Below are 13,103 nucleotides of genomic sequence, written 5' to 3'. Positions count from 1 at the left end.
CCGATCTCCTGGTAGGCAGGCTGGGTCCACAGGCTGTGGAGCTGTGGTTTTCTCGTGACTGGTGTCTGCTCTCCGGTGGGTGAGGCTGGTCTAGAGGCTAGAGCAGGCTCGCTGGAGAGTGGAGCCAGGCTCAGGGGATTATGGGGCCAGTGCCCGCCCACTGGTGGGTGGAGCTGTGTCCTGGGCCCTCTGGTAAGCAGGGCTGTGTCCAGTAGCGGCTGGGGGCTCAGGAGGTAGTAAGGCAGCCTGTCTGCTGGCAGGTGGAGCCGTGGACCCATGCAGTTAGTTGCTTGGCTTAAGACATCCCCGCACTTGCCCCTGTAGGCTGTGGGGCCAGGGCAGGGCTGGGTCCTGGGACTCATAAGCTAGAGAAAGGGTTCCATACCGGTGCTTGCCAGCGCCAGTGTCCACAAGGTAGAGCAAGCTCCTAAAAATGGCTCCAAGTGTCTGTGTCCCCAGGATGAGCTGCAGTTGCCTCCTGCCTCTCTGGGAGACTGTCCAAGATCAGCAGGTAGGTTTGACCCAGGCCCCTATTAAATTACAGCTTCTGGGAATTCCCTGGTGGTCTAGTGGTTAGGACTCTGTGCTCTCACTGCCAAGGGCCCGGGTTCGATCCCTGGTTGGGGAACTAAAATCCCACAAGCCGTATGACGCGGCCAATAAAAGAAAAACAACATTACAGCTTCTGCCCTGGGTCCCGGTGTGCATGAGATTTTGTGTGTGCCTTTGAAGATTGAAGTCTCTATTTCCCCCAGTCCTCTGGCACTCCCGAAAGTAAGCCCAGCTGGCCCTCAAAGCCAAATGCTCTGGGAGCCTGACATGGGGCTGGGGTCTCTCTCCCCTTTGGGAGAATCCCTGCAATTGTAATTATTTTCTCGTTTATGGGTCTCCCACCGAGGGGTATGGGACTTGACTATATCACGACCTGCCCCTCCTACTTGTCTTGTTGTGGTTCCCTCTTTATGTCTATAGTTGTAAAAGTTCTTTTCTGGTAGCTTCCAGTCTTTTTCATTGAAGTTATTCTGCAAATAGTTGTGATTTTGGTGTGTCTGTGAGAGAGGGTGAGCTCAGGGTCTTTCTAATCTGCCGTCTTGGCCACTCTCCTCAGTCTGGTCCTTTCTTAGCTGGTTTAGCCTTGACTTCCCCTGTTAAGCCCCTATTATTTCATCCCTTTTGAGTCTGCTACTTTGGTTAAGAGGAACTATTGATTATTTGCAGAGCCCAGACGGAGTGAAAGCTCATTCCAGGGACTTCAGCTGTTCTTGGCCCCAGAAGCTGAGCTCAAATTTTTCTTCTCTGCTAAATTTTTCTGATGGCCTTTTACTCCTTGCAGAAACAAGCTCTCTCCTTGGCCTCCACCCTACACCCTGACACACATCCATTAACACACTTGTGTAAAACCTCTTGTGTTTATTTGTTTCCACGAGTTTCTACTTCTGCCAGCCTGTAAGCTCTTGGTAGACCATGGCTGATTCCTTTATGTACATCCAGGTTCAAGCACAGTGACTGACTTAGTAAACACCCAGTAAATAGTAATACCTACCATTTATTGAGCACTTACTATTTTCTGGGGCCTTGGGTAGCCTTTACAAACTTTTTTTTCCCTAGTTGAATAATAACACTTTTTAATCAACCAGAGGATTAGGGGTAGGAAGTGAGAAGAAGAGGTAAAAGTGCTGGAGAAAAACATGTAACTAATGCAAAATAACATATATTGTGACTTAAACCCCCCCCCAAAAAACACCTTCTATTATGTGAATTAGCTGGATAGTGTCTTTCTTTTTTTTTTTTCGGTCGTGCCACATGACACGTGGGACCCCAGTTCCCCGACCAGGGGTCGAACCTGTGCCCCCCATGTTGGAAGCACAGAGTCTTAACCACTGGACCAGCAGGGAAGCTGGGTAGTGTCTTCTTAATCAGTCAGCTCCTATAGAGAAGGAATATCCTTGCCAATCTTGTTTACTTTGTTCACATTCACCTATACACGCTCTAATTTTTTTTTCAAATCTATTGAGCTATAATTGAAATGCAGTAAATAGCAATATTTAGCAGCATATAATTTGATACATTTTGGCATATGTATACATCTATAAAACCACAATCAAGTTAATGAACTTGTTTCCTTGGGTACCCAGGCGACTGCTGATTTGCTTTCTGTCACTTTAGATCAGTTTATAATTAGATCTTATCTATAATTAGACAAGATCTTGTCTAATTGAGATCTTGTCTATAATTTTATTTAAATGGCATCATACAGTATGTACTCTTCTTTTGTCTGGTTTCTTTAGCTCAGCATAATTATTTTGAGACTCGTTCATGTTGTTTTGTCGTATTAACAGCTCATTCTCTTTTCCTCCCCATTTTATTGTGATATAATTGACATATAACAGTGTGTAAGTTTAAGGTGTATAACATAATGTCTTGAATCATGTATACATTACACCAACATGATCACCACAAGTGTAGCTAACATCCGTCACTTCACATACAGTTTTTGCTTTCTTGTGATGAGAACTTTTAATACCCACTTCCTCAGCAACTCTCAAGTATACAGTACAGTATTGTCAACTATAGTCGCTATGCTGTACATGACATTCCCGTGATTTTTTCATCTTATAACTGGAAGTCTGTACCTTCTGACCACCTTCAGTCATCTCTCCCACCCCTCCCCCACCTCTGGCAACCACCAATCTGTTCTTTGTTTCTATGAGTGCAATTTCTTTAGAGTCCACATATCGGTGAGATCATATAGTAGTAAATACCCCAAATAAATAATAATAGCTAATATTTTTTGAGCTCTTACAGTTTACCAGGACGTTGTGTGGACTTCATTGTTACCACCATTTTAAGATGAGAAAGCTGAGTTATGGAGAGGTTACCTTAACCAAGATCACATAAATAGTAGTGGCTCAGGTACAGCGCTAACCAGGGCCTGTATTTTTTCTAAAAGAATAGCATAGGATACAGCAAGTTTATGATGCAAGTTATTGTCAACTGAAAAAAAGAAAAGCACAACCTAAAAGTTGAGACTTATGTTTTATTTGGCAGACTGAGGGCTTAAGCCTGGGATACAGCCTCTCAGATGGCTCTCAGGGTCTGTTTCAAAGAGGTCAGGGAGGAGCTAGGATATATAGGAGTTTCTGCAAAAAACAAAACAACAAAAGCAACAAATCAGGTAGTCAAACATCAAAAAATTACTGCTAATTAAAGAAGAACCAGACATCTCAAGTTAATGACTTGAGTGCTTTTCTATGTATGGGAAGATGCAAGAGTCTGGGCTTAGTGAAATTATTCCTTTGATCTGCACCTTAACTATCTAGGGCTGGTATCCTAGTTTTCTCCATCCTGAATCCCCTCAGGGTGCATTGTTGGGGGGGGGGTGGTAGCTGCAGTGGCTGATTTCTTGATGGCTGAAACATCGTCTGCTGACTGATATGGCAAGTGACATTCTTTATCCACACTATGGACAACGATTTATAAGTACATAAAATTAAGAAAAAGATATTCTGTACTGATTTCCTAACAAAAACTTGTATCTACCTCAATAAGTAGTTTTTAGGTATTTAACTTAAACTTAATAGCAGTTTTCTGTCCTTCTGGGACAGAATAAATTGAGGACTTGGAAGTCCAAAGAGCTTTGAGATTGCAGAAGGATAGAAATTCCCAGCTGGGGAAGGAGGACATAGCAATGACTAATCATGTTTCACTCTTTTCTTTACGAGCAACCACAAGAGGCATTTCTCCTGAGACTTAGTATCCAGGTAATTGGGCTTCTTCCGAAAGTCCATTTCATGTGTATTGTGAGGATGCCGAAGTCTAGTAAGTGACTGAATCTTCCTCTACAAGAGCCAATATTACATGTGTCTGGGCTATGCTTACCCATCTTTACTATTTTATACCCTATCTTTTAATCCTGACTCTCTGTTTGCCTTTATTCTCTTGTACTGTATCCATTGTTTAGAGGAGGGAATAAACACGGGGACGAATAAATAAGAATATGAGCCTTATCTTGACCTGTGTGGCCAGGAGCTTCATTGTCAGAGGTAGACACACTGGATTCTGCAAATACCAGGCTCAGTGCAAGATTTGGTTTTAGATATAGACAGCCTAGTCACAGCGACAGCCTTCTTTTATCCTATGACAAACCATCTTGTACCAAATCACAGGTGTTGGCAATGTATACTAGCAGGGTATTTTACTCAGATTGGTGACGATGGTGTCCACACCTCCCCCCCTCTTCTCCCCTCCCTCTGCCTCCTCTTCCTTTCCTCCTGCCCCTCCTTAACATTTCACCAGAATCTGTATTTGAATAGAACTGGCTGCCAGGGCCGCAGGGAGCACGCCAATATTCTCTGAGGGTGGCATTCCGATTCTTGCTTTCCCTGGCTAGAACGCATTGTTACTGGATTTATTCCTTCATTACCTTGTGTCTCGGTGGAAGCCTTTATTTACCACGTTCTGCAAAGTTCTTGTCTCCAAATAGATTGAAAATGACTCGTAGGCGCATCTTAGTCGTCTCCGTCATCACGGCAGGGCTTGTTCGGTGCTGTGCACAAAGTAGGACCTCAAGTATTGGAGTTGTGACTAATAATGCTGTGGTGTCTAAAGAGACTCGCTGCTAAGGGGTGCGGGTAATGCCATTGTGACTATTCCGTGAATGTTAATACTTTAGCAAACCTTTTCATAAAGTTGCTTTGGTGGTGAAAAAATTCCAGACCTTTCGCCCATTACCCTACCATTTTTTTTTTCTTTTATACATCTTTCTAACTTCTAAAAGAAAAAAAAAAGTTAAAAAAAAGAAAAAAGAGAAAGGTCAAAAGGGGTGGAGGTAGGGGAGACTAGCAGCTCAGTTCTCCTTGGGATCTTTACTTATCTACCCTAAGATCATTCATCTGAGCTGTGATCATCAAGGATCGTGGATTTACTCCGTTTGTAGATTACGTGTAAATGGAAGCAGGGACTAAGTTTTCGAATCTACCACAAGCCTCATACCGTTTTCTCACGCAATCCTGACGATTATCCTATAAGGTAGACATTGGGAAGGGACAAGAAAGAAGAAGAGAAGCAAAAGAAGGATTGCAGGATCGCAGCGGACAAGCAGGAAGTGGAATGCATCCGATTTCAAAGGCAAGCTCCGCATCCCGCTTCGCATCCCTGGGTGCAGCCGCCTGTTCTGGGTGTCGTCTCCCTTGGCGTTCTCGTTCCTGCACAGACACGGGCAACTCTTCACCGGAGCGACACCGTGTTGTGTCAAGGTATCCGGGAGGAGCCTCACTCCTCGCGCTGCACCCTAGATTCCTCCACCCGGCCTCCCAGCGCTGAGCGCAGGGCAGCCCAGTTAGCTGGTTTCAACCCGCAGGTCGCGGGCTGCGCGAACTGACTGCAAGCTCCTTGGCGCTGCCCCCCCCTCCCGCCCCCCGGGCCGCGGGGCTGCTCTGATTGGACGTGGCTGCGCCCGGCCGGCCAATGGTGAGGCGGCGGCAGCTTCCCGGAAGTGGCGGCGCGGCCGGCGGCGGCTGGGGCTTCCGTTGCTCTCTAGGCAGGCGGCCAGTCGGCCCGGGTTGGCGGACGCAATGAGCTGCTTCGAGGGGCAGATGGTCGAGTATCCAACCATCTCCATAGACCGCTTCGACCGGGAGAACCTGAGGGCCCGCGCCTACTTCCTGTCCCACTGCCACAAAGGTGAGCGAGCGTAGCGCGCCGCCCCGTCCCGGGGAGCCGGGCTGCGCGGGTTCGGGCCCCGCGGGGAGGTCGCCCAGGGGCTGGAGGGAGGAAACGCGGGGGTCGGGGTCCTGCAGGAGGGAGTTCAGGCTTTGGGGTGCCAGGGGAGAGACTAGCGACTCACCTTGTCCCGGCGGGCTCTTCAGCCCGTCTGACGCTTTAACTCCTCATCGGTACCGCGGGACAGAACAGCGACCCCCAGTTGTCACTGACCCAGGCCACTTTGATCAGGCACAACTATTCGAGTTTTGGGGAAGCTCTCCCAAGGCCCAATAGTCAGAGGTTGGCAAGGATTACTTAGTTCTTCCCCCATATCCTCGCGATCATGTTATAAAGACAAGTTTAGATGAAATTGTGCCATACCCACAGACATTGATTAGCAAGCATGCACGCACTCAAATTAAGCTTTCTGTCTGTAAGCTTGGCCAAGTGCAAGCTCCGCCTCCTTATAGATGTTCTTTACCCCCATGAAAGGTTCGTTTTGGTCTAGAGGCAGGATGCGGTTTACTTTACAGACGGCCAGGTCAGGCAACCAGCATACCAAGATTTCACAGCTGGAGGCGGTTAGGACTTAAGCTTAGAGCATCACTGCCTAATGATATGGTGCCGAGGTTAGATGCTCCAGGCAAGACTGGAGCGTCTCTAAAACATTTTAGCCAGTCTCCAGAGCTGGAGTACCACTTATTTCACAACCACTGTCCATTTTTTAACATCTGGTATGCTGACTGACACGTCACTAACTTCACCTATGAAAACAGGTTTAATATTCATTGTGCTAATTAGCACAGCCTTGGGCATTGACCAGAGATGAAGCTTAACTGAAGCGTTCTAGAAGCTGCCTCTTGGAGTGTGGACTCCCAGAGTAGCTTAAGTAGGATGCCCCCAACCCCTCTTTTGAGGAGTGACTCAGATACATATTCACGTATATATCACACGGTGTGATTTTAAAGTAAATTACAGATATCAAAACATGCCCTTCATCACACAGTAGGTGTGGAGATCAGCTGTTGTGTTGGGTGTGGAATCACTCACTTTAACCTGGTGTAAATCATTGAAATTTCTGCTTTTGGGAAATGCCTCTGCTTTCCGGTTCTAAGTCCCTAATTCTCTCTCTCTTTTTTTTTTTTTTTTTTTTTAATTTATATATTTATTTATGGCTGTGTTAGGTCTTCATTTCTGTGTGAGGGCTTTCTCTGGTTGTGGCAAGTGGGGGCCACTCTTCATCGCGGTGCGCGGACCTCTCACTATCGCGGTCTCTCTTGTTGTGGAGCACAGGCTCCAGATGCTCAGGCTCAGCAATTGCGGCCCACGGGCCCAGCTGCTCCGCGGCACGTGGGATCTCCCCAGACCAGGGCTCGAACCCGTGCCCCCCGCATTGGCAGGCAGACTCTCAACCACTGCGCCACCAGGGAAGCCCAATTCTCTCTCTTTAATGATGAAAATCTGGACCTCCTCTATCGATTTGCTAAAAAAGCACATGAGCCTCTGTGAGGGTCTTTCTGCTTCTTTTTGAAGACAATATTTTTGTTTTTGTCTTGTTTTTCATTGAGAAGCCACTGCTAGATGAGGATATTTTTACCTTTTGTGTTGAGTCTGCCAGCATTTCTGAACTCACATGTGGTGGCCACAATTAAAGAATGGATTTGGGGCTTGGCCTTCATGTTTGGAGTAGTGAGTTTGGAGAATGTGTTCATCTAGAGGAATTTGTTTGTTTGTTTTTGTATTTGTGTATTTATATTATTTATTGATTTTATTTTTTAAATTGAAGTGTAGTTGTGAAGTCAGCATCATTAATTTGTACATTAAGCAAGACTCTCTCCTGTCCAGCAGTGTATAATAACTTTTCCTGTGTTCTAATCCCATGTGGGTCTGTTTTCCCAGTGAGGATGTAAACTGATCAAGGGCAAGAACTCAACTTCTGCTTTCTGAGGTTTGCCACATTACCTATTGGTGGTTTTTAACCTTTTTGGGAAACAAGACTTCTTTGGATGTGCCATGGACTGAATTGTGTCCCCCCCAATTCATATATTGAATCCCTAACCCCCAGTGTGACTGTATTTGGAGAAAGGGCTTTTAGGAGGTGATTAAGGTTTTAATGAGGTCATAAGGGTGGGGTCCTAATTTGATAGGATTGGTGGCCTTCGAAGAAAAGGAAGAGAGATCTCTCTCCCTCCACATACACAGTGAGGAAAGGCCATGTGAGCACACAGCAAGAAGGTGGCTATTTATAAGACAGGAGGAGAGGCCTCACCAGAAACCAACCTTGGCACCTTGATCTTGGACTTTAGCTTCCAGAACTGTTAGAAATACATTCTGTTTAAGCCACCCAGTCTGTGATATTTTGTTATTGCAGCCTGAGCTGACTAATATAGAATATCTGACAAGGTCTATGGACTCTTGTTAAAAAAAATGCACATGAACACGTTAACATCACATTTTGATAGAAGTTGAGGTGGGCCGTGGACCCGCTTGATGCCTCTTTATGGCCCATCTGGCACCCAGCGCTGTGCTCAGGGCAGACTTGACGAAGCACCAGTGAGGCCTGGAGGACACGAGGGGACCCATGGCCCGCGATAGTGGCCCAGCGTTGGGGAGGACCCCTACCGGAGACAACTTAAGATGATTTATTCTGGTCAAGGAAAAGGAAAAAGGCCCTGGAAGGGAGATGCTGGGTGCAGTCCTAGCATCACAAAGTAAACTCCCCAGATTCCCTTGACTGGGGTGGTGGGCTGGGGTGTCCTGATGGGACAGGGTGCTGCGCACTGAGGTAGTTTGGAAGCCTGGAGCAGAGTCCTGAGTCAGCCTTGTGTTTGCCATGACTCAGACTCTCTGGAAACCCCGATAAGGGAGAGTCCTGCCCTGGGATGCACTCCTTGGCCCTAAAGCCTGGACCATGAGTGACCTGAGGAGATGCACACTGTGAGGGGGCAGGTGGACCGTCCTGTGGCGGCACGTGTTCGGTCAACGTCGCCCACTTGAGGTGCGGTGACGGCCTTGTTTTCAAGAGTTAAGGATTGTCACATATAAATTTGAGGGCACATGTGTTGGTGGTAATTAGGATAATTAGATTTTTTTCTTGTGGGTTATTGTTAGGCTGTTTAACATTGTCTCCCCATCAACCCAGCTGGACTGCCTTTGCCGTTTGCCTTCATCAAGGGTGGTAACAGTCAGTGTTTACATAAATTAATCAAAATGCAAATGAAAGTCATTTTTGGTAAATGATTTGAGGAGGAAAAGACTTTCAAAATAATCTATTTGGTTATAGCTTTTTTTTTTTTAAGTAAAATTAACTTTCCAGCAGCATTTATGTATTAATCTTAAAAGAGCTGGAAAAAAGTTATATAGAGAAAATAATTTTGTATAATTAGCTTTAAACTTTTAAACTTATTATCAGTTTTTAGAAAACTTATAATGAAGATTGTTAATTCGTGGTTAGACAACGGTTTTCATGGCTGAATAATATTTCATTGTGCATATATACCACATCTTCTTTATGCATTCATTCATTGATGGACACTTAGGTTGTTTCCATGTCTTGGCTATTGTAAATAATGCTGCAATGAACTTGGGGGTGCAGATATCTTTTTGAGTTAGTGTTTTTGTTTTCTTCAGTTAAATACCCAGACGTGGAATTGCTGGATCATATGATAGTTCTGTTTTTAATTTTTTGAGGAACCTCCATACTGTTTTCCATAGTGGCTGCGCCAATTTACATTCCCACCAACAGTGCACGAGGGTTCCCATTTCTCCACATCCTTTTCAACATTTGTTATTTGTCGTTTTGATGACAGCCAGTCTAATGGGTGTGAGGTGGTACCTCTTTGTGGTTTTGATTTGCATTTCCTGATGATTAATGCGTGGAACATCTTTCCATGTGCCCGTTGGCCATCCGGATGTCTTGGGGAAAATGTCTGTTCATATCTGCCCATTAAAAACATCAGATTTTTTTTTGCTGTTGAGTTGTATGAGTTTTTTATATATTTTGGATATTAGTCCCTTATCAGATACATGATTTGCAAATGTTTTCTCCTATTCAGTAGGTTTTTTTCATTTCGTTGATGCTTTCCTTTGCTGTGCAAGAACTTTTTAATTTGATGTAGTTTGCTTAGTTTTGCTTTTAGTGTCATATTCAAAAGATCACCACCAAGACCTATGTCAAGGAGCTTACTGCCTATGTTTTCTTCTAGAAATTTTATGGTTTCAGATCTTGCATTCAAGTCTTTAATATATTTTGAGTTAATTTTTGTGTATGGTATAAGATAATGGTTAGGTTTCATTCTTTTGCATGTGGCTGTCCAGTTTTCCTAACACCGTTTATTGAAGAGACTGTCCGTTTCCCCATCATATATTCTTGGTTTCTTTATCATAAATTCTCAATAATTGACACTCTATGTGTGGCTTTATTTCTGGGCTTGCTATTCTGTTCTGTTGATCCATGTGTTTTTATGCCAGTACCATACTGTTTTAATTACTATACATTTGAAAGAATATATTTTGTAACCAGGGAGCATGTCTCCAGTTTTGTTTTTTTTTCAAGATTGCTTTGGCTATTTGGGGTTCTTTTGTGGTTCTATACAAATTTTATGATTTTTTGTTCCAATTCTATGAAAAATGCCATTGGAGTTTTGATATGGGTTGCACTGAACCTGTTGATTGCTTTGGGTAGTGTGGACAATTTAACAATATTGATTCTTTCAATCTTTGAGCATGGAATAGCTCTCCATTTATTTGTGTCATCAATTTCTTTTAGTAATGCTTGTAGTTTTCAATATACAGATCTTTACGTCCTTGGTTAAATTTATTCCTACGTATTTTATTCTTTTTGATGTAGTTGTGAATGGGATTGTTTTCTTAATTTCTCTTTCTGATGGTTATTTGTGTGTAGAAATGCAACAGACTTCTGTGTGTTGATATCCTGCAACTTTACTGAATTCCTTTATTCTAACAGTTTTTTGTTTTTAATATATCTTTATTGGAGTATAATTGCTTCACAATATCGTGTTAGTTTCTGTTGCACAACAAAGCGAATCAGCCATATGCATACACATGTCCCCATATCCCCTCCCTTTTGAGACTCCCTCCCATCCTCTCTATCCCACCCCTCTAGGTCATCGCAAAGCACCAAGCCGATCTCCCTGTGCTATGCTGCTGCTTTCCGCTAGCTAACTGTTTTACATTTGGTAGTGTATATATGTTTGTTTGGTTTTTTTTTTTGAACTTTCAGATTTTATGTATTTTTTTATACAGCAGATTCTTATTAGTTATCCATTTTATACATATTAGTGTATATATGTCAATCCCAATCTCCCAATTCGGTAGTATATGTATGTTGATGCTACTCTCACTTTGCCCCAGCTTCCCCCTCCCACCCCATGTCCTCAAGTTCATTCTCTATGTCTCCATCTTTATTCCTACCCTGCCACTAGGTTCATCAGTACCGGTTTTTTAGATTCCATATATATGCGTTAGCATGTGGTATCTGTTTTTCTCTTTCTGACTTACTTCACTCTGTATGACAGACTCTAGGTCCATCCACCTCACCACAGATAACTCAATGTTGTCCCTTTTTATGGCTGAGCAATATTCCATCGTACATATGTGCCACATCTTCTTTATCCATTCATCTGTCAGTGGGCATTTAGGTTGGTTCCATGTCCTGGCTATTGTAAATAGTGCTGCAGTGAACATTGTGGTACATGACTCTTTTTGAGTTATGGTTTTCTCAGGGTATATGTCCAGTAGTGGGATTGCTGGGTCATATGGTAGTTCTATTTTTAGTTTTTTAAGGAACCTCCGTACTGTTCTCCATAGTGGTTGTATCAATTTACATACCCACCAACAGTGCAGGAGGGTTCCCTTTTCACCACACCCTTTCCAGCATTTATTGTTTCTAGATTTTTTGATAATGGCCATTCTGACTGGCATGAGGGGATACCTCACTGTAGTTTTGATTTGCGTTTCTCTGATAATTAGTGATGTTGAGCATCTTTTCATGTGCCTCTTGGCCATCTGTATGTCTTCTTTGCTGAAATGTCTATTTAGGTCTTCTGCCCATTTTTTAACTGGATTGTTTGTTTTTTTGATGTTGAGCTCCGTGAGCTGTATGTATATTTTGGAGATTAATCCTTTGTCTGTTGTTTTCATTTGCAAATATTTTCTCCCATTCTGAGGGTTGTCTTTATGTCTTGTTTATGGTTTCCTTTGCTGTGCAAAAAACTTTTAAGTTCAGTTAAGTCCTATTTGTTTATTTTTGTTTTTATTTCCGTTACTCTAGGAGGTGGGTCAAAAAAGATTTTGCTGTGGTTTATGTCAAAGTGTGTTTTTCCTATAACCTTCTCTAAGAGTTTTATAGTGTCTGGTCTTACATTTAAGTCTTTAATCCATTTGGAATTTATTTTTGTCTATGGTGTTAGGTAGTGTTCTAATTTCGTTCTTTTACATGTAGCTGTCCAGTTTTCCCAGCACCACTTATTGAAGAGGCTGTCTTTTCTCCATTGTATGTTCTTGCCTCCTTTGTTGTAAATTAGGTGACCATATGTGTGTGGGTTTATCTCTGGGCATTCTATCCTGTACCATTGATCTATATTTCTGTTTTTGTGCCAGTACCAAACTGTCTTGATTACTGTAGCTTTGTAGTATAGTTTGAAGTCGGGGAGCCTGATTCCTCCAACTCCATTTTTCTTTCTCAAGATTGCTTTGGCTATTCGGGGTCTTTTGTGTTTCCATACGAACTGTAAATTTTTTTTATAATTCTGTGAAGAATGCCATTGGTAGTTTGATAGGGATTGCATTGAATCTGTAGATCGCTTTGGGTAGTATAGTCATTTTCACAATATTGATTCTTCCAATCCAGGAACATGGTATCTTTCTCCATCTGTTTATGTCATCTTTGATTTCTTTCATCAGTGTTTTATAGTTTTCTGAGTACTAGTCTTTCGCCTCCTTAGGCAGGTTTATTCCTAAGTATTTTATTTTTTTGTTGCAATGGTAAATGGGAGTGTTTCCTTAATTTCTCTTTCTGATTTTTCATTGTTGGTATATAGGAATGCAAGAGATTTCTGTGCATTAATTTTGTATCCTGAAACCTTACCAAATTCATTGATTAGTTCTAGTCGTTTTCTGGTGGCATCTTGAGGATTTTCTATGTATAGTATCATGTCATCGGCAAACAGTGACAGTTTTACTTCTTTTCCAATTTGTATTCCTTTTATTTCTTTTTCTTCTCTGATTGCTGTGGCTAGGACTTTCCAAAACTATGTTGAATAAGAGTGGTGAGAGTGGACATCCTTGTTTTGTTCCTGATCTTAGTGGAAATGCTTTCAGTTTTTCACCATCTAGTATGATGCTTGCTGTGGGTTTGTCATATGTGGCCTTTATTATGT

General features: G+C 43.0%; 1 protein-coding gene and 1 long non-coding RNA gene across 11 annotated transcripts in view; one reads left to right on the top strand and one right to left on the bottom strand.

The window, feature by feature from the left end:
- DCLRE1C (DNA cross-link repair 1C) overlaps nt 1–13,103 on the top strand; it is a 116,864-nt gene that overhangs the window by 68,050 nt on the left and 35,711 nt on the right. For 5 of the 10 annotated variants that reach the window (XR_014242619.1, XM_082385412.1, XM_082385419.1 and 2 more), the window contains one exon: nt 4,884–5,682. The exons of 1 other annotated variant lie outside the window; for it this stretch is intronic. Coding sequence is in view for 5 of the 9 variants with exons in the window: in XM_082385412.1 (XP_082241538.1) it covers nt 5,574–5,682 (109 nt within the window). In the remaining 4 variants the exon portion in view is untranslated. Of the gene's footprint in view, nt 1–4,883; nt 5,683–13,103 lie in introns of those variants that run through there. 4 more of the 10 variants (XM_082385418.1, XM_082385417.1, XM_082385415.1 and 1 more) reach the window with 3 other exon arrangements.
- LOC309625720 lies at nt 1,776–4,531 on the bottom strand. The gene is made up of 2 exons (XR_014242702.1): nt 4,424–4,531; nt 1,776–3,140 (listed from the first exon to the last, which is right to left on the bottom strand). It is a non-coding gene; the product is annotated as an uncharacterized lncRNA (long non-coding RNA).

Source organism: Balaenoptera borealis, assembly GCF_965194805.1.
Source record: "Balaenoptera borealis genome assembly, chromosome: 3".
In the NCBI taxonomy this organism is placed as follows: domain Eukaryota; kingdom Metazoa; phylum Chordata; class Mammalia; order Artiodactyla; family Balaenopteridae; genus Balaenoptera; species Balaenoptera borealis.
The sequence above is the reverse complement of the archived record's forward strand: the minus strand, read 5'-3'. Positions and strand labels throughout refer to the sequence as shown.